Here is a 24,236-nt window from a genome sequence, read left to right as displayed (position 1 = left end):
CCCAAGCAACCCTTAAAGAATAAGACACATGTATGTAAGAATGTGTGATTACATCAAATGATGTGGTCAATGAAGAAGGTGATATGGTACACTATGTTTTTTATGCAGATGTCGAACCAGTCAATACAGTTGAGGCATTGAAAGATTTGAATTGGGTGAAAGTATTGAACGAAGAATTGAAGTCAATCGAAGTCAACAACACTTGGCGACTTGTCGAATTTCCCCAAGATAAGAAGGCAATCAATGTGAAATGGGTATACAAGGTGAATTTGAATCCCAAAGGACAAGTGACTCAACACAATGCGAGACTTGTGGCGAAAGGATTTCTTCAGAAAGAAGGAATCGACTTCGACGAAGTTTTTTCACCTGTTGCTAGGATCGAAACAATCTGGTTGGTTGTTGGTATAGAAAAAATGAACAACTGGAAGATGTGTCAGATGGATGTGAAATGTGCATTCCTGAATGACCCCTTAGAAGAAGAAGTTTATGTTGCACAACCAACTGGGTTTGTGAAACAAGGCGAAGAAAGAAAGATGTGCAAGCTGCATAAATCCCTGTACGGACTTAAACAAGCTCCAAACAAGAAGATAGATGGATTTCTAAGGGAGAAGGAATTTGTAAAGTGCAAAATTGAACATGGAGTATATGTAAGAAGAAGTAAGAGTGAATTTCTTATACTATGTCTCTATGTGGATGACTTGTTGATAACAAGTAGCTGCAAGAAGGAGATTGAAGACTTTAAAGGTGATCTCAACAAGGAATTTGAAATGTCAGATCTGGGTGACATTTCATATTTCCTTGGCATCGAATTTTACAAGAATGGTAGAGATTTGATGATGCATCAAAGAAGGTATGCAGACGAAATACTCAAGAGATTTGAGATGCAAGATTGCAACCTAACTTCGACTCCAACTGAGCCCAGATTACAACTTTCGAAAGATTCAGATGAAGATGATGTCGACTCAACCCAATATAGAAGACTTATTGGGTCACTTCGATACCTTTGTCACACAAGGCCTGACTTAGCATACAATGTAGGTATGGTGAGTAGACGCATGCATAAGCCAAAGGTATCATATCTAGCAGCGGCTAAAAGGATATTAAGGTATCTGACAAGAACTCTCGACTATGGCATTTTGTTTCCTACAGCTGATGAAGGAAAATAATACAAACTAGTAAGGTATACCGACTCAAGTTAGTGTAGTGATACTGATGATCAAAAATCCACACCTGGCTATGTGTTTATACTAGGTGGTGAACCAGTTGCTTGGAGTTCGAGAAAGGAGCCAGTAATGGCATTATTGTCGTGTGAAGCAGAATACATAGTTGATTCTCTTTGTGCATGTCAAGCAACATGAATAGTGAATTTGGCCGAAGAGATAAGAGCGAAGAGTCATGGAACAATTACCATAAAGATCGACAACATGTCAGCTATCAATCTAGAGAAGAATCAGATAGCACATGATCGAAGCAAGCACATCGAAATGAGGTTTCATTATCTTCGAGAGCAGGTAGCATATGGGAAGATGAATGTGGAACACTGCAGAACTGAGAATCAGATTGCAGACATCATGACGAAGGGAGTGCAAGTCGAAGTGTTCAGAAGACTAAGAGTTATGATGAATGTAGATAGCTTAGACACAATGAATTAGGTGGTGTGTTGAATTATAATTCCTTTTGTCGAAGCAGGTTGTTCGACAGAAGTAATGAAGTGTCGAATCACCTAGTATGTTGAGTTGTATTAGTGTGTTGAAGTGTCGAAGCATGTTGTTTAACACAAGATTTTGACTTAGACTTATTTTTTAGTAGTGTTAACTATTTTGAGCTTTTATAGTTTTGAGCTTTGACTTAGGGAGTAAGTTAACTTAAATCTATAAATGGAGAGAATAACCCATATTCTTGTAAGAGAGAACTCAGAACATTGTATTCACGGAAATTTGCAGTTGCAAAGTGAATAAAGAAGTTTTCCACAGGTTGTGGACAGAGAGAAAACTCTGCAGAAAATATTCTTCTTCTCCGTCGTTCTTTCTTTTCTTTCTCAATTTTTATTTTCTTTTCATTGTCATTGTGTGGGTGATAAAAATCTTATTCATCAAGATTGATAGAAATTCTTCATAGATTGTGGTGTATTTCCAACAATAAATGAGTAGTAAGAATATCACATTGAAAAAAAATTATATACATGGAAGCTTATTTATCAAATATCTCCTAACAAACCATAAGGCTTTTAAGAAGACAATTATGTTTCAAACACAATCAATGTCATCCATTAGATAGAAAATATTTCTCAAAATTGGTTATTGCTTAAAGCTTTAAAGAATATGAATTTGTTTGAATAAGATTTAGTTGTTAGGTTTTAAAAACTATTTTATAAATCAATTTTAAAAATTAGTTTTAAAAAGAAAAATATGTTGATAATCTTATTTTTTAAAATTGTTTTAAAATTCATAATATTATGAATTTGTCATTAATAAAAAGTATCACTTTTATTACTTTTCCTCTTTTTAATTTTCAAAACTAAAATCTAAAAACCAAAATTTAAATATTTATTTGTTTTTTAATTCAAGCAGACACGTTGGTTTTATAGTCTGAAAGCGAAAAAAATAAGAAAGTGAGAAAATTCAAACCTTAATGTACGCGTGTACATGCTTTCATGGTCCCTTATTACTAGTGTTACGTTGAATTTTCATCCCCATTCACTACGTTTTCTCCTCTCTTCTCTTCTCTTCTCTTCTCTAACCCCTTCATCTTTCTTTCTCTTCTTCACCTTCTTCTAATCTCAGGTAACATACCCTTCATTTTTAACTTTCTATTATGTTTTTAATTATCCTTTTTCGTTCTCAAAGTTCCAATCTTTTTACTTTTTGCTTTCTGGGCATCATGGTTCTTCTGAATTACTTAGATTTTTGTCAACTTTAGATAAATCAGTTGAATTTCCATAAACTGTTCAGATTTTGTTATGCTAATTATTAGTTTATTACCTTAACTTCATTGCAGTTTAATCATGACCAGTTTTCATTTATGTTACAATTCACTTCTTTTATGAAAGGACTCGTTGAGATGTTGGAAAAAACATGAATGCATTTTTTTTGTTCTTCACAATACTAACACACTTTTTCATGTTTCAATTCAACCAGGTAACATTCGAAGTGGTTTCATTTGAAGCAATTTGATTGTCATTAAAACATACTTTTCTGATACATTAATCCGCCATGACCTGTTTCCCTTTCTCATTCAAGAAGACGTCGACTATTTCGAAACATAATCTAGACAACGACGAAGGTAAAGAAACTGACGCATTCCAATAGATGATATGCTGTGATTTTGTATCTATCTATGTAATTAGACTCTAATTGATTATACTTTGAACAGATATTTCGGGCATTCATAATGTTAAAATCTATACCTATAAAGAACTAAGAAAGGCGACGGATGACTTTAGTCAGGCCAATAAAATCGGAGAGGGTGGTTTCGGTTCTGTCTACATGGTAAACGCGATCGTTATTTTTTAGTTCCTTTTCTTATTGATGAATATGAGTTATGAAACCTTAATTGTATTGTGGTGTGGATGATCAGGGTCGTCTTAAAGGGGGAAAACTTGCTGCTATAAAAGTTCTTTCGGCCGAATCAAGACAAGGGGTGAAGGAATTCTTGACGGAGATTAATGTGATCTCCGAAATCCAGCATGAAAATTTGGTTAAGTTATATGGTTGTTGTGTGGAAAGAAACAACAGGATATTAGTCTACAATTACCTTGAGAATAACAGTCTTTCGCGAACTCTTCTAGGTAAATCTATTTTTCAAAATTGTGTTTACATAACTTCACGGATTTGTTTTCTTAACTAGTCTTTGAATGTTAACATGACTCGAAGTACTTTTTCATCGATTTTTTTCTGTTGTCTTCAGGTGGAAGTCACAATAGTATCTACTTTGATTGGGGAACACGGTGTAGAATATGTGTTGGTGTTGCAAGCGGACTCGCATTTCTTCATGAAGAAGTTAGGCCTCCTATCATTCATAGGGATATAAAAGCAAGCAATATTCTTCTTGATAAAGATCTTACACCCAAGATTTCCGATTTTGGTCTTGCAAAGCTTATGCCTGCAAACGCAACTCATGTCAGCACGCGTGTAGCAGGAACATTGTAAGCGTTGTAATTCACAGTTTTTGATGAATTATTTGTGTCTGAAATTTACTGATGCATGGTTTTGGTCTATTTCAGAGGTTATTTGGCACCAGAGTATGCAATCGGAGGAAGACTTACACGAAAAGCGGACATTTACAGTTTCGGTGTCCTCCTTGTGGAGATTGTCAGTGGAAGATGTAACACGAATTCGCGACTTCCAATAGAAGAACAATTCATTCTAGAGAGGGTAAGGACATTTCCTTCATGATCCTATTACATTGACAGTATATGTTCCCTTGTTCTATTTATAAGAAAAAGTTTACTTTTTTTATATTCATTGAATGAACAATGTATCTGATTAGACGGAGCATTACATTTGATATGTATGATCATATTCTAAAGCATTATATAAACTCTTGTTCGTACAGACATGGGAACTTTACGAGCGAAAGGAACTAGTTGCACTGGTAGATACATCGCTAAACGGAGAATTTGACGCCGAGCAGGCCTGTAAATTTCTGAAGATTGGCCTTCTTTGCACTCAAGAATCTCCAAAGTGTCGTCCGTCCATGTCTTCTGTGGTCAAGATGCTTACCGGAGAAATGGATGTTAATGACAGTACGCTGACAAAACCGGCTTTAATTTCCGATTTTATGGACCTCAAAGTCAGAAAGAATCAAGAAAGTACTACAATGGATTTGAAGACTTCATCTTCTTCATACAATACATTCTCTACCTCGGAGCAACAGGACTCTACCATTACATCAGCTGCAACTGCACAATATGATCACAGCATGTAAACATTAGTTCACAATGTTTTGTCCTTTGATTTGAAAAATTGTTTCATTTTCCTTGCTTGTGTATCTCATGTAAATTTTGCAATATTTTGAACTTATTTGAGTTTGTTTTTTATGTAAATATGGATCAGGCTTGTATTTAATGAGTAATTTGAAGATATTTTTTGGTTTTTTTGTTGTGTTCTGTTTCTTTCCTTTCATTATTTGTCATTCCAAAAAAAAGCACACAAATAAGAAAAGCACTTCTACAAAGGAAAAGCTCTTTCTTTCAGTCTTTTCTAATGAAAAAAAGTACTTTCTCATTGACAAAAAAAAATTAAATCTTTTAGAGATTTTGTGTAAAGTTTTAAGCAAAAATAGACTGAAAACAAAAATACAGATTATGGATTCTTTTAAGAATCCCCTTAGAGAAATTTCTGAAAAAAGCTACAATTATAACAACTTTGTTAAAATAAAAAAGTGACCTTTATAATTTTCTTTATCATAAGAAAATTGTACAATGTTAAAGTGACTTTTTTCAAAAGTGAAACATAGCATGTATGAGGTTGGAGCAATAGTGACTCAAGTTATCATAATTCCACCTCAAAAGAAAGTAGTTAATTAACTTGAGAAACACATGGTAAAAAATAACAGGGTTAATGGCATTTTTCGCTCCTGCTTCTGGTTTTCTCTTCTATAACTTTCTTTTTTCACTTTTATAATATAGTTTTGTATCCTTACTAACATAATTGATCTAAGATGGAATGTCATGATTTTCATTGAGTCTTCGAATGCTATATATATAATTATAAGATTGAATATAATAACTAATCATTCCAAAAATAGTTTCCTAATATTAAAGTCATTTACATCTACATTGATGCTTAAGATATTAAATTGGACATATGTACAGCTGGTAAATAATGTGATGTTATAACATTATAATATATTGTTATGATAATATCTTCATGATGTTATTGGCAATTAACAGCAAGATATCAAATGCTTAAGACCCCCCTCAAGTTGGAGCATGTAGATTGTGAATGCGCAACTTGTTTATAAAATAATTAAACTGTTGTTTTCCAATGTTTTAGTAAATATATCATTTGTTGAAACCAACTAGAAACCACAAGCTATAGATACTGTCGAAAATTTAGGACCTTTTCATCGTATCAAATTTCCTTATGCCAAGTTGAAAGACTTTGTGACCAATACCATCTCTATGATATGCCCCTCAAATTGTTCTATTGTTTCGTTCCGTCCTTCAGGTACACCTTATCCCTTAGTCAAATATGTCAATTATGCTAACTTTTCACCACGACACATGAATTTTTTAGTCGTTGTTTCTGCAGCTATAAAACCTTAAACATTTGCTTAAGCTGTCAAAAATATTTAATGGCGAAATTTCATGAAGCTGGAAATTTAGGCTCTCGAAAATAATGGCATTTGGATAGTAGAAGCACTTCAATAGTTCCATTAAGATGGAACTATTGAACGTTATAAGACAAGGCTCGTTATTACGGGAAACAACCAAGTTGAGGGGCTAGATTATCATGAAACCTTTGCACCAGTGATGAAAATGGCAACTGTAAGAACATTTATCGCTGTTGCGACTGCCAAGCGTCAGGAACTTCACCAAATGGACGTTCACAACACCTTTTTACATGGTGAGCTTGATGAAGAAGTATATATGAAATTACCTCCCGATTTCAAGACCTTTACACCATATCAGGTCCGCCGCTTGCACAAATCTCTATATGGATTGAAACAGGCACCTCGATGTTGGTTTTCCAAACTCAAAAGCGCTCTGCTATGGTATGGTTTCACACAATGCTACTCTGACTATTCTTTCTTTCCTATACACCCTGACTATGTAGAGTTGTATGTGTTAGTCTATGTGGATGATCTTACCATTTCTGAAAATAATAACAAATCAATTGAGTCCTTCAAATCCTACTTGAACAAATGCTTTCATATGAAAGATCTTGGCCCTTTAAAATATTTTCTTGGCCTTGAAGTGCCTCGTAATTCCATTGGAATTATCTTGTGTCAAAGGAAATATACACTTGACATCATCATCGAAGTTGGGTTCTTGAGAGCTAAACCTGTTGATTTTCCCTTAGATCAGAATCATCATTTTCCCTTGGCCACTGGAACTCCTCTTTCTAATCTGGATCGGTATCAAAGACTAGTAGGTCGTTTGGTCTACTTAACTATCACCAGACCAAATTAGATGATCTAGTAGGGATAAAAACTATAGGGAAATTCTTATTCCATCGTATGGGATTGGAAAACATCCTATAGAAAATCGAAAAATATCTTTTAGATTTCGGAGTTGCATTTCCGGATACATCATTGTCGCACCTCAAAAAATGGGGATACGACTTTAAAGCGAAGCGCGATCGCACGCTCGCAATGATGGACTGAACAGAGTCGCCACCGAACTTTATTTATTCCCAAAAATAGGAAAGGGAAAATATCGATAAAACCCCTAAAAGAAAGGATAAGATATGGTCATCGCAACCAATATCAGGGTTCGGGTGTCGATTACGCAAGGGGAAGGTATTAGCACCCCTCACGTCCGTTGTACTCAACGGGAACCATTAGGTTGGTTGTGTGCGTTAGTGTTAGTTGAAATATTAGGCTTTTCGAATTATTAGGTGGGAAAGAAAGAAAGGATGAGAAGAGAATGTTTTTGGATTTTTGACGAAGGACTAAACCTAAGCTTTTTATTAGTGGGCCTGACAAGATTTACAAATCCTGCTCCTACGTATCTCAATAGAGAAGTCAAGGCTTACGTAGTTCTGGGTAGAAAAATGTTTGTTTGTTGGTCAATTTTAGCGAAAGCTATATTGTATTAATCGACGAAAACATCGTTTTACCCAAAACAGATGAGGAGTGGACGCATACCACACATCGAACGGATTTATAAATCTATATTCGGAAAAGCATCATTTATCTCTACTCAACAATTGTGGCCGAAACATTGTTTTGCATCACCTTAAGACAATATATCTTCCATTTATGAAAAAGGTTTTTGATTAATCGCACGGCGGCGAGAAAAAGGTATACACCATGTTCCATTTCCATCTTTATTTGCAAAAATGTTTAATAAGAATTAAGTGTTTTTGAGGTTTGATTGAGAAAGGGTTTGAAGAAACCGCATTGACATTTTTAGACGATGGCGAGAGCTAAGATAGGCGAGGCATACGTCTCGAATCTTAATCTCAGGAGTGCACGGTATACACCATGTTCCATTTCCACCTTTATTGAAAAAGTGTTAAATAAGAATTAGGTATTTTGAGTTTTGTTGTGAAAATGACTTGACGCTAGATCAAGTATTGATGGACGTTTAAGAGAAATTTGAATGAGTGTTTGAGAGAAAACAAAGTGGATAAATTTGGATGATGGCGAGAGCTAGGATTGGCGAGATATACATCTCGAATCCTAGTCTCAGGAGTGCGCGGTATACACCACGTTCCACTTCCATCTTATTGAAAAGGTCTTAACTATAAATTAATATTTTTTTGAGTTTTTATTAGAAAAAATGGCTTGACGTTGAATCAAGCGTTTGATGAAAGTATGAAAGAAATGGAATAGAATAGGAGGGAGAAATGAATTGATTTGTTTATTGAGAAAATACTCGACGTTGGATCGAGTCTTATTTTTGATCTTTTTGAAATTGTTGATTTTATTCTTGTGTTAGTATCTAACTAAACAGTCAAATAAATAAAGAAATAAAACAGTACAAAATTATTACACATCGGGGGAAGTGGGGTACATTTTGTCAAATGGGGATTCAAAATCATGAAACAATTAAATCGGGCGCAAACAACAAATAATGCAAAGTATGAGTGTAAGTGCAAGAGAACCGGCTCATTGTAAGAAAGCCCAAGAGTAAGCTATGTGAGGTTGATGGCGATGCTTAAAAGCAATCGACTTACAAGGGTATGGAAATGGGCTCGATATTGAATCGAGAAAAGTGTGATTTTAATAGTTTAAAGCGGCTTTGAATGGATGATGAAATTAAAGGAAACCAAACTTGTGTTATTAAACAATAATGAAACTATGAATATAGGAGAAATTATAATAAAACATAAACATGAAAAAAAAATGAATGCTAAAAGAAATAAAATGCTATATATGAGTATCAAACCCACTCCACTAAAGACCATGAAACTACCCTCTCTCCACTAGGCTATTTATGATTAGTTATTATCTTAATGCTAATTTGGATAAGTAAACCAAGATAGATTAAAAATTAGAATTAAAAATAAAAACTAAGATAAAAAACAGTATGTTGGACTACCAAGAAAAAACAAGAAATTAAACTCAGTCGCTTGGCTGTTGGGTTCTAGAGACTAGTGGATTGGGAATAAAAAATGATATGTTAATGTACAGTATTAAATGAAAACATTGTTAAATAAAACCTAGGAAGTTTAAACATAAAAATTTAATGGTTTCAATATTTATTCTGTTTAAAAATAAATTAAAGAAAGAAATTGGAAACAACGTAACAGATGCTTCATCGTCCTCGTTCTCTCCCAATCTCACTTCACAAAATCGCTCTCTCAACCTAGCTCTCAACGAATCTCTCTCTCGCTCTCAACGAATCTCTCTCTCGCTCTCAACCTCACGTTTCTCTCACCCTCAATCATTCACCCTGAACCTTCACTCACTCAAACGCGTCCTCAACCTCAACCCTCTCTCTCACCCCCAATCACTCATCACCTCTCAGGTTCTCTCTCACAATCGCCCATCCTCTTTCCAAGAAATGTACAAATTTATGGTTTTCAAAGAGACTCAAGTAAAAGCTCACCCTCGGCGACGACGACGGCTCAGGTAATGATTGAATCTTCTCCCTTCGCCTCTTCAAATACTGATTTTGCTTTGATTTTGGGATTAGGGTTTTTGTGGTGTTTTGTCCGCCTCCGATTTTCGTCCTCAGGGTTTTCGTTTTGAAGTTTTTTCCATCCCCCCTCACTGATTCGCCTTTCCCTCTATTTATGTTCAACAAATTAGGGTTTTCAATTTGGTCCTTGATGATCCAAGAAGTATCTCTGCCAAGTCCTTTCGGTGCTCAGAATTTGGATCGGTCTCTTTGATGCTAGATTCGAAAATGGTAATCTGAACCTACGTACTTTCTCCCTTTGTTTTGTCTTAATGCCAATTTGGGATGTTTTTGAAATTTTAACTGACTTGGTAATTATTCGTGTTTTACTGCAGTGAAATGTGAGGTTCCTCAAAGGTGCAGAAGCAACAGCCAGATGATTTCCGGGTTTGCTGTTAGAATAATTTGTTGGAGCTGAAGCTTCCTTTGCTGTTGCAGAAACACCATTTTCCCACACAACAGACTTAAGATCAGTAAACTTCCCAGATGTCTTTGGTCCGGGACAATGGAGAGGAATTTATTATGCAGATAGGCTGAAAAAAATTGGGTCCACTGACACAGCAGCCACTTCATGCTTAACATTTCCGCAGTCCATAAGTTGAATAGATAGTGTCTTTGATTTTGGAATGTTATTTATGTTTGAATTGGATTGGAATTGGGTCTTGATGTGAATTTTAATTGGATGCTTTGGATTGGACTGCTGTAGGTTATTTTTCCATTGTGTTGCTCACGATTTGATTTGTGCACCTTGCTTATGCTTGTAGGTTGCTTTTCCATAGGAGAGAACCTTTTTAAAATTGGGCTAGTATGGGCAAAGATGTGGCGGCCAACTGAACATGGTTGGGTAAAGCCCCAAACTTGGCGGCATTATTCAAGTTGTGCAGCCGATTTTTCTCCTGTTTATGAACTCTATGGTGAAGTCCAGCACTGATATTGTCAAGGGGTGGTCATTTATGTTTTGCTCACAATCAATTAAAAACATTCTAGCCGGTCTGCCAGAAAGCAATCATGACCGACTCGATAAGTCATTACTGCTTACACTGAACACAGCAGTCTGCAAAGTAATATCCAATGGATTTGCATTTAGAGCAACTGCTGTAACATTAGATGGAGAACAAATCAACATGACACCCAAAATCTTAACACCCATTGACATAAGCGCATCACGGTGGGAATTCGGAGGTAAGTTTTTTACTAGATTGCAAATCATCTCAACCACCCAGACATTCTTCTCAACCTGCTCATTTTTCAGGTCAACAACATAAAATTGCATGAAGTTGCGAATGTCCATCATTGCAAAACAAACAACAGTATTAAAGGACACCAATCTATTGAGCAGGCTGTGATTAGTACTCTGGCTGATCAACTGCACGCTACTGTCAAGAGTTATACCCTCCTTCACATTGTATTCAGAGTCATTATCATCACTCACGATGTCATATTCAGGCTCCCATAACAAGGCGTTCAAAAACTCTGGTTGTGGATCAAGCACTCCTTCCAAATCAGCCAAAGGTATCACTTGGTAATCCTGGCCAACACTAAAATCTGGACCATTTTATCAAAGAAGGACGCCATTCAATGCCTAAAGCACCAAGACGGCGCCGCTGGAATCGACTCTGATAAGGTTCTGGATATGGTATCATACTAGAATCACATAGAGGTTCCTGAATGTTTCTTCGGTGTGGTGGAAGTTGAGTTCGATTTGGTCCCAATGTCCATTCCGTAAGTTTGTAAGCTTAGCAAAATCTCATGATTTGTAATGAATATAACACTGGATGTGAATGAAAATTGGTGTCCTTGTAGCAAAACCTAATTGTTCTTTGCCTTAGAACTTCCAAGTATTCATGTGAGATATTTTTTAAAATTATGAACTAAACATATACTGTGCGAATGAATGACTATGATTGAATGGATGTGAGAAGGTCCTTGGTTATAGTTTGAACTTGATGGAAGTGATTGTAAAGAATAAGAATGGTGAGACCTTGGTTTATGAAATGGGTGTTTTGGTTATAAAATGGATTTGGATTTTTTTAGAAATGATCCAAGACTGATCTAAATGTCAATTAAAATAAAATAAAAACCAATAAAAGCCAATTATAATCAAATTAATCTATAATTTGTTAAAACTATTTTGATATCAAATTCTAACATTTATTTAGAAATAAAAAACCAATTAGAGTTTGAATCATTAGTAAAAACACAATTAAGATTAAATTGAAATTTGGAATTAGACTTAATTTGAAATTAAAATTGAAAAAATAAAAATTCAAATATTTAGAATCCATTTTATAATTAAAAAAAACACCATGATCAAGAAGCTAGATAATGACCAATGTCTATCAAAAAAACATGGATTTGGGAATGGATGGTTGCCTTTGGTCATGAATGTATGCAAATAAACTTTAGGCCGAGTGCCAAATAAAAAATGAAAAATGAAAAAATTCAGGACCAAAATCGGGGTATGACAATTATGCACCACCTTATGGCACACCAACTGAGTGTCACACTAGATTAAAACAAAAAATTATTCTGGAGATGCATCTCCGGGTATTTTCAACAAATATATTGATATTTGAGCAGTCTAGTGGACATTCTAGAGCTGCATCTTTAGAGGATTATGGCAGGATTTTAAAATATCTGTGATGTCCGATTTTTTTGGAGATGTATCTCCAGAATAATATGATAAAAGAGTCACTTGCATGATCACATAACCATACTTGTTTTCTACTCCAAACCCTTACCAAAAACCTTTTCTATTCGCAATTCACATTTTCACTTCAAATCTTCAATCTTGTATTTCATCACATCAAAGGAAGCAAAAGAAGTTAGAATTCTAAGTAAAGATCATTTATTTCAATCTTCATTGCTCATATTAATCTTGTTTTCAGTCTGAAAAATGTGTGTTTATTGTGGAGATACATATTCGGAGTCTGTATGAACTTATTCGAAAATGCATCTCTGGTATATGTATGTTTTCACTATTTCAGTATTGTTTATAGTATTTGCACTTATTGAATGTTATGTTGTAATTGTTTTCATTAGATATCATGCACCCATATGTTTTCCCCAAACATGTTGTGTCTCCGGATGTCAAAGATGTTGCTGTGAAGGCGGTAGATGTTGTAACCGATTTAAAAATGAGCAAGAGTTTGAATTTCGTGATCACATGCTTCAATGGATTCGTACGGATGCCTCCAAAATGGAATTTGGTGTGGTAATCGGAAGGTACGATAATGGTTTGGATAGAAGATGTGCATTTGTGACAATGACATGTGAAAGAAGTGGGAAATATATACCTCCTCTCCAAAATTTTAAACGACATGACACCGGTTCAAGAAAATGTGAGTGTCCCTTTAAGTTGTGTGGTTATATGTTGGAAAATAATAAATTGAGATTTAATGTCATATTTGGTTTACATAACCATGACTTTTATGAAAAGTTAGTCGACCATCCAATTATGTGTCGCCTCATGCCGAAAGAGAAGGAATGTGTATCAAACATGACATTGAATTTGGTTTAGCCGAAAAACATACTTGCAACTTTGAAATGTAAAAGACCCGATATTATCTCAAATATCAAGCAAGTGTGCAATACTAGGTACCAAACTAAAAAGGCATTAAGGGGAGATAAAACCGAAATACAACAATTCTTAAAATTGTTAGATGATAATAGTTATGTATCTAGGTATTGAACATGCGAGAATGGAGTAACCGTTAGAGATATATTTTGGACTCATCCTAATTACATCAAGTTGTTCAACATATTTATTACTATGCTTATCATTGATTCAACATACAATACCAACAAGTACAAACTTCCTTTATTGGAGATGGTTGGTGTTACCTCTACTAAGAAGACCTATTCTGTCAGGTTTGCATTTCTAGAAAGCGAAAAAAAGGAGAATGTTACTTGGACCTTAGAGGTGTGTCAGGCAATGTTGAAGGACCAAGAAGAGATGCCTAAAGTGATTGTTACTGACCGCGATACCACTTTAATGAATTCAATTGTAAAGTTATCTTCTACTTCTTATGCATTACTTTGTAGGTATCACATAACAAAGAATGTGAGATGTCGGGTTAAACCCGCAGTATGGACGAAACAAATAAAGTCTGAAGATGGAAAAATGGTGAAGGGATGTGTGGTAGTGGAAAAAATAATGGATGCATGGAATGGTATAGTAAATTCTTCCACTAAAGATTTATATGCCAATCTTGTTATACATTTCAGGAAGTTGTGCAAGAAATATCATGATTTGTTGAAATATGTTGAAAACATAATTCTTGACCGGGTGAAGGAGAAAATTGTTTGTGCATGGACCGACCAAGTTAGACACCTTGGGAATACAACAACAAACTGAGTTGAGTCTACCCATGATACATTAAAGAATTGGTTGGTAATAGTAAGGGAAATTTGTGTAGAGATTGGGACTCCGTGAACCAAATGATCAAAAACCAGCATAATAAGATACATACATCATTTGGGCGGAGCATCACAATTTTAGAACACAGATTTAAAGACAACAATCTTTATTCTTAGTTGGTCGGCAACATATCTCGAGCGAGTTTGAAATATATTTTTCACGAAGCTAAACAAGTGATAATGTAGGCTCCGATAGCATAAAGTGTGGATGCACAATAGTGAAAACACGTGGTCTCCCATGTGCTTGTGTTATTGCAAAGAAACTGAAACTTGGTAGCCCAGTAAGAATAGATGAAGTTTGCACTCACTGGGAGAGGCTTAGGTTTGATGAGGATGATGTCATGAAAGACGATAAATCAAATATCTCTATCTTGACCAAATGGGAAGTGATACAAGAGAGATTTTTGAAAGCCAATGACAATATGAAACTCCACATCAAAGAAAAATTGAGGAAGATTGCTTATCCAGAAACCACTGACTTGAAACCACCATCTCAACTAGTAAAAACAAAAGGTGCTTAGAAGAAGTTCAAGCCTACATCTAATGGTAATTCAACAATGTGGCCTCCTTAGTGTTTTGAACATGTTGACAAAGTTCTTCCAGACTCACCAACTCCAAAATCTTAAAAAAAAGTATTTTTAAAAGAGTTCACATTAGCAAACCACCTCCTTCGCCGTGTCCACCAGATATTCCATCATTGACGAGATGTTGATCTTTACACACAAATACATCGAACGGATCGTCAATGTTGAGGGTGACGGTAATTATGGTTATCAATCTATTTTGGCTTTACTCGGTAAAGGAGAAGATAAGCATACACTTGTTCTTCATCAACTTATTCATGATTTGAGGACTCATAAAGAATCATACAAACGGTTTTACAGAAATAAAGAAAACTTTGATGCAATTTATGAGTCTCTTGTTCCTTGGATTAGTGGACCGGCACCGGAGGCAAAATGGATGTGCTTTCCTGAAAGGGGTTACCTCATAACATTTGTGTATGATATAATGTGTATTGATCTTAAACGATATGGTTTTTCGGAAGAAAAAACCCCCACTATGCACCATCCCACCTCAAAATCCAAATGATTGTATTATGTGTTATTGGTGGCTTTCAAAATCACGACACTTTTTTCAAGCTTACTTGAAACCGGGATGCCCTATACCACTTACATCACCGGAGTGAGCAGCTCATTCAACAATAAAAGTTGAGACTTGACTGAACCAATTTATGTAAAGGATGTAAGAGTTCGAGAATTTGAGCAACATTGAAAGGGAATCAAATGCACAAAAGTCAAAGGGGGTACCACACACACTTATAGATTTAGCCGACGATAATTTTTTTGATTTGTTTTAGTTTTCTGTTTAGCCGGACCAATAAGTGTATGTAATTCTGTCTTAATATTAATGAAGTGTAATATATATAATTTTTAAATATTTTAATATATTTTTTATCTTTGCCAAAACGTTTGGGGTCCCAAACATTTGTTCATTTGCCAAATAAAGCCATAAATTAGGTTTTATCTTCTATCAGGTTCAGGATAAGTTCCGGAGATGTATTTCCGGAACAAAATAATAGGGTATCATACCAGAGATATATCTCTGAAACCAACAATAATACACATGGTAGAATTTTTGAGGTCCACATTTGTCCACATCTTCTATAAATTAAGGGGCTTTTTTTTATTTCACACTCATAAAAAATGTCTCAAATGTCATAAATAAACATCATCTGGTATGTTGCAAGCGTCTTCTTCTCCAGCGTGACACCCGAGAAAAAGTTTAAACTTAATGGGTATACCTCTTTTGCAGATCTGAAATACGGATGACATAATCTCCTATCTTACGGAGACAATCGAAAAAATTGTCAAGCTCGAGTACCCTTCATCGTCGATTGATGATGAATGGAATATTAAGTTCAACAACTTTGAGCTCAAGACGGACGCTGTCGCACCTCGAAAAAATGGTGATACGACTTCAAAGCGAAGCGCGATCGCACGCTCGCAATGATGGACTGAACAGAGTCGCCACCGAACTTTATTTATTCCTAAAAAGGAAAGGGGAAATATCGATAAAACCCAAGACAAAATGACAATGATTATTGGTCGTCGCAACCAAATCAGGGTTCGGGAGTCGATTACGCAAGGGGAAGGTATTAGCACCCCTCACGTCCGTTGTACTCAACGGGAACCATTAGGTCAGTTGTGTGCATTAGTGTTAGTTGAAAATATTAGGCTTTTCGAATTATTAGGTGGGAAAGAAAGAATAGAAGAATATTTTTGGATTTTTTTTGACGAAGGACTAAACCTAAGTTTTTTATTAGTGGGCCTGACAAGATTTATAAATCCTGCTCCTACGTATCTCAAAAGAGAAATCAAGGCTTACGTAGTTCTGGGTAGAAAAATGTTTGTTTGTTGGTCGATTTTAGCGAAAGCTATATTGTATTAATCGACGAGAACATTGTTTTACCCAAAACAGATGAGGAATGGACGCATACCACACATCGAACGGATTTATAAATCTACATTCGGAAAAGCGTCATTTATCTCTTCTCAACAATCGTGGCCGAAACCTTGTTTTGCATCACCTTAAGACAATATACCTTTCATTTATGAAAAAGGTTTTCGATTAACCGCACGGCGGCGATAAAAGAATTTGATTGGTTGGATGTATTTTGAGTGATGGCGAGAACTTGGATGAGCGAGATATACATCTCGAATCCTAGTCTCAGGAGTGCATGGTATACACCATGTTCCATTTCCATCTTTATTGAAAGAGGTTAAGATAGAAATTAAGTATTTTGGAATTTGATTGAGAAAGGGTTTGAAGAAACCGCATTGACAATTTTAGACGATGGCGAGAGCTAAGATAGGCGAGGCATACGTCTCGAATCTTAATCTCAAGAGTGCACGGTATACACCATGTTCCATTTCCACCTTTATTGAAAAAGTGTTAAATAAGAATTAGGTATTTTGAGTTTTGTTGAGAAAGGGTTTGAAGAAACCGTATTGACAATTTTAGACGATGGCGAGAGCTAAGATAGGCGAGGCATACGTCTCGAATCTTAATCTCAGGAGTGCACGGTATACACCATGTTCCATTTCCACCTTTACTGAAGAAAGTGTTAAATAAGAATTAGGTATTTTGAGTTTTGTTGTGAAAAATGACTTGACACTAGATCAAGTATTGATGGACGTTTAAGAGAAATTTGAATGAGTGTTTGAGAGAAAACAAAGTGGATAAATCTGGATGATGGCGAGAGCTAGGATTGGCGAGATATACATCTCGAATCCTAGTCTCAGGAGTGCGCGGTATACACCACGTTCCACTTCCATCTTTATTGAAAAGGTCTTAACTGTGAATTAGTATTTTTTGAGTTTTTATTAAGAAAACTGGCTTGATGTTGAATCAAGCGTTTGATGAAAGTTTGAAAGAAATGGAATAGAATATGAGGGAGAAATGAATTGATTTGTTTATTGAGAAAATACTCGACGTTGGATCGAGTCATTATTTTTGTATTTTTTGGAAATGGTTGATTTTATTCTTGTGTTAGTATCTAACTAAACAGTCAAACAAATAAAGAAATAAAACAGTACAAAATTATTATACATCGGGGGAGTGGGGTACATTTTGTCAAATGGGGATTCAAAAATCATGAAATAATTAAATCGGGCCCAAACAACAAATAATGCAATGTATGAGTGTAAGTGCAAGAGAACTGGCTCATTGTAAGAAAGCCCAAGAGTAAGCTATGTGAGGTTGATGGCGATGCTTAAAAAGCAATCCACTTACAAGGGTATGGAAATGGGCTCGACATTGAATCGAGAAAAGTGTGATTTTAATAGTTTAAAGCGGTTTTAATGGATGATGAAATTAAAGGAAATCAAACTTGTGTTATTAAACAATAATGAAACTATGAGTATAGGAGAAATTATAATAAAACATAAACATAAGAAAAAAATGAATGCTAAAAGAAATAAAATGCTACATATAGGTATCAAACCCACTCCACTAAAGACCATGAAACTACCCTTTCTCCACTAGACCATTTATGATTAGTTATTATTTTAATGCTAATTTGGATAAGTAAACCAAGATAGATTAAAAATTAGAATTAAAATAAAAACTAATATAAAAAACAGTCTGTTGGACTACCAAGAAAAAACAAGAAATTAAACCCAGCCGCTTGGCTATTGGGTTTTCCAATGGATTATGAATTGGGAAAACAAATATACCAATATATACCATTTAATAAAAAAAAATAGAAGACTAAAAGTAAACAAATCTTTTTAATGGTTTTAAATGATGGTTTTGTAAAAATAAAATAAATGAAGGAAAAGTGGGAGGAACAGTAACGAAGCGTTCACTTGTTCACGCTCCCTCAAACTCATCATCTTCGCTCACCACTCTGAATCTCACTTCTCTATCCGTCCCTCAACCTCACTCTCAACGAATCTCTCTTTCGCTCCCAACGATTCATCCTCAACCTTCGCTCACCTCTCTCAATCTCCCAAACGTCCATACTAGCCTTACAATGCGCTACCCTCAATATCACTCTAAACACGAAAGCCATGGTTTCAAAGAGAATAAAGCAAGAAGGCTCACCTTCAGCGGTGATTCGGCGGCTATGAAGAGTTCGTATCCTCCTCCTTTCGCTAAGCTTTTCACGCCGTCGCCTGAAGGTTAGGGTTTCTGTGATTCGGATTTTTTGTTTGGACAAATTTAGGGTTTTTTCCGCCTCCAAGGTTTTTTCGTCCTCTCTCACTGATTCTCTTCTTCTATTTATCTTCAACAAATTAAGGTTTTCAGTTTGGTATTTGATGATCCAAGAAGCATCTCTGCCAAGTCCTTTCGGTGCTCAAAATTTGGGTCGGTCTCTTTGATGCTAGATTCGAAAATGGTATTCTGAACTCATGCTTTCTCCCTCTGTTTTGTCTTAATGCCAATTTGGGATTTTTCTGAAATTCTACAGCTTTGACTAATGGCTATGTTTTTTACTGCAGTGAAAATTCCCGTAACCTTTGTGAAACGCCCCAGTATACGCATGGGCTTTTAGCCAACTGACTATTTCGTGTTGCACATCAGGGGCCATATAACCTTCCTGCAAATTGATATTTGTAGTTAATGTATTTGGAGAAATGCCAACCTCCCATGCTATATTGTGTATGATTTTGTAACACTTTGACATTGTTTGTTGTTGTTTTGGCAGGATAACCGCAACTTCAATCAAATCTATACTTGCACCATAAAGCTTTGAATTTATCACATGCCTTAAATCTATTTGAGCGTATTTGGTGTTACAGGATTGAGCATGCCACTGTTTAGGCTTGTTTGTTGCAGGTTGTGTCTTGCCCTTTGTTGCTTGTTGCAGATAAAACCATGGCTAAAGATGCTCCTCAAGCTGCAAATAACCTTGGCGAAGACTTTTACAAAGTAATATTGCAAGAAGAACCCTTCAAGTCAACAACGGTATGCAAACGATGGTTATAGTATATACTGCGAGTTCACTTTTTATGAGGTTTTTGAATTTTTAGTTTAAGCTTTTTTCTTCATTGGCTTCAGGTGGGATTAATACTGAAATCATACCGATGGGCACCTTTTGTTCCAGTTGCAAAAAACAGTGCTATGTTGACCGTCTTACTGCTTCTCTCAAAATATCGGTCGAGGAATGTACCGGTGATAGAACCTGGTAATCCAGACATTGTAAACTTCATTACTCAGTCAGCAGTTGTCCAAGGCCTAGAAGGATGCAGAGGAAGAGATTGGTTCGACAACATTGCAGCCAGGCCTCTATCTGATCTTGGACTTCCTTTTATGTCTGCTGATAAGGTAACAATTTTCATTCAAATTTTTTATAGCTTCCCTCTGCTCAGAGGTTTAAACACATCTTATTTCTTCTTGTTTAGGTTATTAGTGTCCAGAGCAATGAATTGATTCTTGAAGCTTTCAAGATTATGAGGGATCATCAAATTGGTGGTCTTCCTGTTGTAGAGGGGCCGACTAAAACAATTGTTGGAAATTTGAGCATTAGAGACATCAGATACTTGTTGCTAAAGCCAGAAATCTTCTCCAATTTTAGGTAAGACTAAGAGGCAAACTAGGAACTGAAATGTTCTCCTTCTTTGGAATTGGTCTGTGGTTCCGATAGGTTTGAGTACTTCAATATTTAGGCAGCTTATTTTCAACCTTTAAACTATCATGACTGCGAGCTTCGTGCTTCTGAGTTTAAGCGCTTGGCTTTAGATTTTGCATTCTCAGAATGAGATCACTGTTGAAACTCATGATGTTGCTATTGATGCTTTTTGTTGGCAGCCGTACTGTGATAGTCTTAATGGACTTCAATTCTTCTGTTATTGTGTTGATTGTTTTACGTATTTTTGCAGGGCTATGTTTTAGCTTGCAACAAAAGACAGGTTTTGGTTTGCAACAGACTTGGAACTTCTCATATTTGGCTTTGGTTTACAGCAAGGCAGGTTTTGGTGTGAACTGACCATTTTGGAATATCAAATTCATTAGCCTTTTTCTTCAACTTTTCAACTTGTTCTGCTGTGAGTTTCAATAATTCAGCTCTCATACTCTTGTTTCTTTTAATATTTGCGTCAGATCTTCCAAGAATGAATGGTGGTGGCTTTAACTCTCTTGCTATTTTGGCCCATGAATATAACAATTTGTTAAAAGCAGCACCATCGGATAAAGGGTGAGAGTAAGCAATTCCGATAGCGAACGCAGAAGCTTCATCTTTGTCTGAGAATCGTGTGACTTGAACAAGAAACAATGGAATGTCTTCTATGGGTTGATTATAATCGATTTTTTGAATAAGCTCTCCGGTAGATTCGTAAGGTGAAAAGTCACCATAATCATCAACTGTTTTTGTTGTTTTAGCTTCTGCCAAAACAGCTCCTTTTGTATTGAGATTCAATTCAACTCGACCACCTTTTGTATAAGAATAACGACCAGCGATAGGATAGTAATGAACAAGAATCTTGCTGAGAGAGTTTTTCAAGGTTTCGATGACATTCTCTGGGTTCTGTTTCGGTTTGTAAATTAAAACAAGTGGTAGGATGGATGTTATCATGGAGCTATTGTGGTTCGGAATATGATCATAGGCCGTGTGGATTTGGATTGTAATTTTTATAGTCTGAAATTGAAAATGAATGTATGGTATTAATGAATGGATGAAAATTTGGTTGATCCTTGATTTGAAATGGGTGTTTGGTTATAAAATGGATATGGATTTTTAGAAATAATTCAAGACTAATTTAAATATCAATTTAAATAATAATAAAAAATCAGTAAAAACCAAATTAAAATCAAATTAATCTATAATTTGTTAAAATTACTTTGATATCAATTCTAACATTTATTTGAAAATTAAAATCAATTAGAGTTTGAATCATTAGTAAAATAAACAATTAAGATTAAATTGAAATTTGGAATTAAACTTAATTCGAAATTAAAATCAAATAATTAAAATCCATTTTATAATCAAAAGCATCATGATCAAAAAGGCCTAGACAATGACCAATGTGTAACAAAAATATGGATTTGGGAATGGTCGGTTGCCTTTGGTCATGAATGTATGCAAATGAACTTTAGGCCAAGTGCCAAATAAAAATGAAAAAATGAAAAAAAATTCAGGACCAAAATCGGGGTATGACAGACGCAAATGTAAGGGCTATGTGGAATATATTTTTCAGTTTTAAAACAAAAGTTTCACTCAAGTTGGAAGCGACGATTTCAAGATCGGTCGAAGATATTGTGAAGATGTTGAAGCGTCCACTTGGATATTGAAATGTAATATTTCATTTTATGTTGAAATCACCTATGTACTGCTGATTTTATGTTATGAATGGTAATTTTATTTTGTCAAAATATAAGTTTCTGGTTTCTGCCTCTGATACTGACTCACAAATCCCATATTTTAATGTGGTGGGTCGCAAAAAACCATAAAAAAACACGACTCTATATTTTTGGCTCAGTTCATTGAGCCTATGTTTTTTATGAATCGGGTCGGACCGGCCAAGGGGGCTTCAGGCTGATACATTAAAAAAATTATAAAACAATTTTTGTTTTTTTTTGGGAAAAAAGATTGATGTGATCAAATGATAAGTATTGGAGAAAATATTGATGTGATTAAATAAAAAAATACTGGTGTGATTAAATATTAAAAAAAAAGTTTAAAATGATGAAGATATATTTTCAAGATGATGTGAACAAAGAAATGGTTGTGAGATGAAGAGAAAATCAAGATTGATGTGAACAAAGAAATGGTTGAAGATATTTTCAAGATGATGTTCAACTCCTCTATTTTCATTTTTTTAGTTTTGATCTCTCCATTTTAAAATCAAGTTTTTCCCCCTAAATTTCATTTTTTATTATTATTTTGGTCTCCCTTTTAATTTAAGATCAAATTTGAATGACATGACAGTCCACTTGATGATGTGTCAATGTCATGTATGCAATAATGAATTCCAAGTAATTTTTTAATTATATACTTTTTGTAGAAAATTTAAAAATTAATTATTTAAAAATTAATTATTTAAAATTAGAAAAACAACAATTTTGCACACACAAGGGAGTTGAACCCTTGATATTGTTTTGATGAATTTTTTAAACATCACTTAACTAAGTTTTTTTATTACTCTTTACTTATGTTATATAACTAATTAAATACTCGTGCTTTCGCACGGGTACAAATAATTATGCACAACAAAATTGTATTCAAATGCATATTAAAAATAATATCTATAGATGTTTTTTATTTGAATTTAACTGGTTGTGACCCCGTACCCCTTCAGAAAGTATTTCCATCATATTTTAAACATTATAGACAATTGTGAATGAGTGATACTGCAACACCTACCAAGTAACAACAAATCATCTTTACAACGAGAATGAATCAGTTTTTCAATCATATAACAATGAAAAGATTGGAATATATAATAATCAAGATTTCAAACTTTTCATCATTGAGAATAATATGTATGCATGCTTTCTTGTTTGGATCTAATTGATTGTGTCTTTTGCCACTTATGAAATTTTTCTTAATTACCACTAAAAACATAAGTTCCATGTGAACATATGTGAACATTTATGTCACTAAAAGTGAAACATACATAAAAACGAAGTGATATATCATTTATACCGATTGAATATCATTCATCTTATTACTTGCATTTCAAGTTTAATATTTGTATACACTCGAAAAAAATAAAAATATATTTTTATTTTACAAAAATCAATATATACCAAACAATTGAATACACTCATCAAACACTTGCACTTATTTTATTTTTTATCGCGGGCTAAAATGGACCCTGATCATCGAACCGACTCACAAATCCTATATGGTGGGTCGCAAAAAACCATAAAAAACACGACTCTATCTTTTTGGCTTATATATATATATATATATATATATATATATATATATATATATATATATATATATATATATATATATATATATATATATATATATATATATATATATATATATATATATATATATATATATATATATATATATATATATATATATATATATATATATATATATATATATATATATATATATCAGGTCGAAGGAGACAATGGATTAAACAGGTGAATGAAAGTACACATGTCATTCAACAAACCTTGTAGGAATAATGTTATTCACATTATCCAAGATGAGAATGCCTCCAAAGCATTTATACAAATGTTACAAAATGATTGGAACATAATACACGTAATTACATAAAATATGAAAATACAAAACTCGGGCTTGTAATTGGTTACACAAAACATCTAACCGATTACAGCTGACATGAAAATAATTCTTCTTTCAGTCGTAACCAGTTACACTAAGATGTTAACTGGTTACAACTTTAGAGGTTTTCCTTTTTCTGCAACTTAAAAGTGACATTTCTCTTGCTATAACCGGTTACACCCCCACGTTAACCAGTTACAACAATTGAATTACTAAAAACACTTTTAACACACCACTTTAATTCAAGTGCTCCAAGTCTTTAATGCCCATGTT

The 24,236-nt window shown here is 34.6% G+C and overlaps 3 protein-coding genes across 3 annotated transcripts; 2 read left to right on the top strand and 1 right to left on the bottom strand.

The window, feature by feature from the left end:
- Nucleotides 1-2,632: 2,632 nt before the first annotated feature.
- Nucleotides 2,633-5,094, top strand: LOC127122639 (cold-responsive protein kinase 1). The gene is made up of 7 exons (XM_051052968.1): nt 2,633-2,783; nt 3,138-3,282; nt 3,373-3,488; nt 3,577-3,787; nt 3,907-4,144; nt 4,223-4,373; nt 4,555-5,094. Exons 2-7 carry the CDS (start codon nt 3,213-3,215, stop codon nt 4,924-4,926), a joined length of 1,158 nt encoding a protein of 385 aa, XP_050908925.1. The 5' UTR covers nt 2,633-2,783; nt 3,138-3,212; the 3' UTR covers nt 4,927-5,094.
- A 13,652-nt stretch (nt 5,095-18,746) lies between these two features.
- On the top strand, nt 18,747-20,295 carry LOC127087094 (SNF1-related protein kinase regulatory subunit gamma-1-like). The gene is made up of 4 exons (XM_051027951.1): nt 18,747-18,894; nt 19,584-19,681; nt 19,775-20,041; nt 20,119-20,295. The coding sequence occupies exons 1-4, from the start codon at nt 18,747-18,749 to the stop codon at nt 20,293-20,295; spliced, it is 690 nt and encodes a 229-aa protein (XP_050883908.1).
- A 359-nt stretch (nt 20,296-20,654) lies between these two features.
- On the bottom strand, nt 20,655-21,287 carry LOC127087085 (spermidine hydroxycinnamoyl transferase-like). The gene has a single exon (XM_051027941.1). It carries the CDS (start codon nt 21,285-21,287, stop codon nt 20,655-20,657), a length of 633 nt encoding a protein of 210 aa, XP_050883898.1.
- Between the last annotated feature and the right edge of the window lie 2,949 nt (nt 21,288-24,236).

This window comes from Lathyrus oleraceus, chromosome 1, assembly GCF_024323335.1.
Source record: "Lathyrus oleraceus cultivar Zhongwan6 chromosome 1, CAAS_Psat_ZW6_1.0, whole genome shotgun sequence".
Taxonomy (NCBI): domain Eukaryota; kingdom Viridiplantae; phylum Streptophyta; class Magnoliopsida; order Fabales; family Fabaceae; genus Lathyrus; species Lathyrus oleraceus.
Note: the sequence above shows the minus strand (reverse complement) of the source record. Positions and strands in the feature narration are given on the sequence as shown.

What these genes read in the sequence shown, in the direction of transcription:
- LOC127087085 (XM_051027941.1), bottom strand. Translation starts at nt 21,287, where the DNA reads ATGATAACATCCATCCTACCACTTGTTTTAATTTACAAACCGAAACAG.
- LOC127087094 (XM_051027951.1), top strand. Translation starts at nt 18,747, where the DNA reads ATGCGCTACCCTCAATATCACTCTAAACACGAAAGCCATGGTTTCAAA. An exon ending in TTTCACGCCGTCGCCTGAAG is followed by an intron (nt 18,895 to 19,583) that starts GTTAGGGTTTCT and finishes TGCTTGTTGCAG; the next exon opens with ATAAAACCATGGCTAAAGAT. An exon ending in AACCCTTCAAGTCAACAACG is followed by an intron (nt 19,682 to 19,774) that starts GTATGCAAACGA and finishes CATTGGCTTCAG; the next exon opens with GTGGGATTAATACTGAAATC.
- LOC127122639 (XM_051052968.1), top strand. Translation starts at nt 3,213, where the DNA reads ATGACCTGTTTCCCTTTCTCATTCAAGAAGACGTCGACTATTTCGAAA. An exon ending in TAATCTAGACAACGACGAAG is followed by an intron (nt 3,283 to 3,372) that starts GTAAAGAAACTG and finishes TACTTTGAACAG; the next exon opens with ATATTTCGGGCATTCATAAT. An exon ending in TCTTTCGCGAACTCTTCTAG is followed by an intron (nt 3,788 to 3,906) that starts GTAAATCTATTT and finishes TGTTGTCTTCAG; the next exon opens with GTGGAAGTCACAATAGTATC.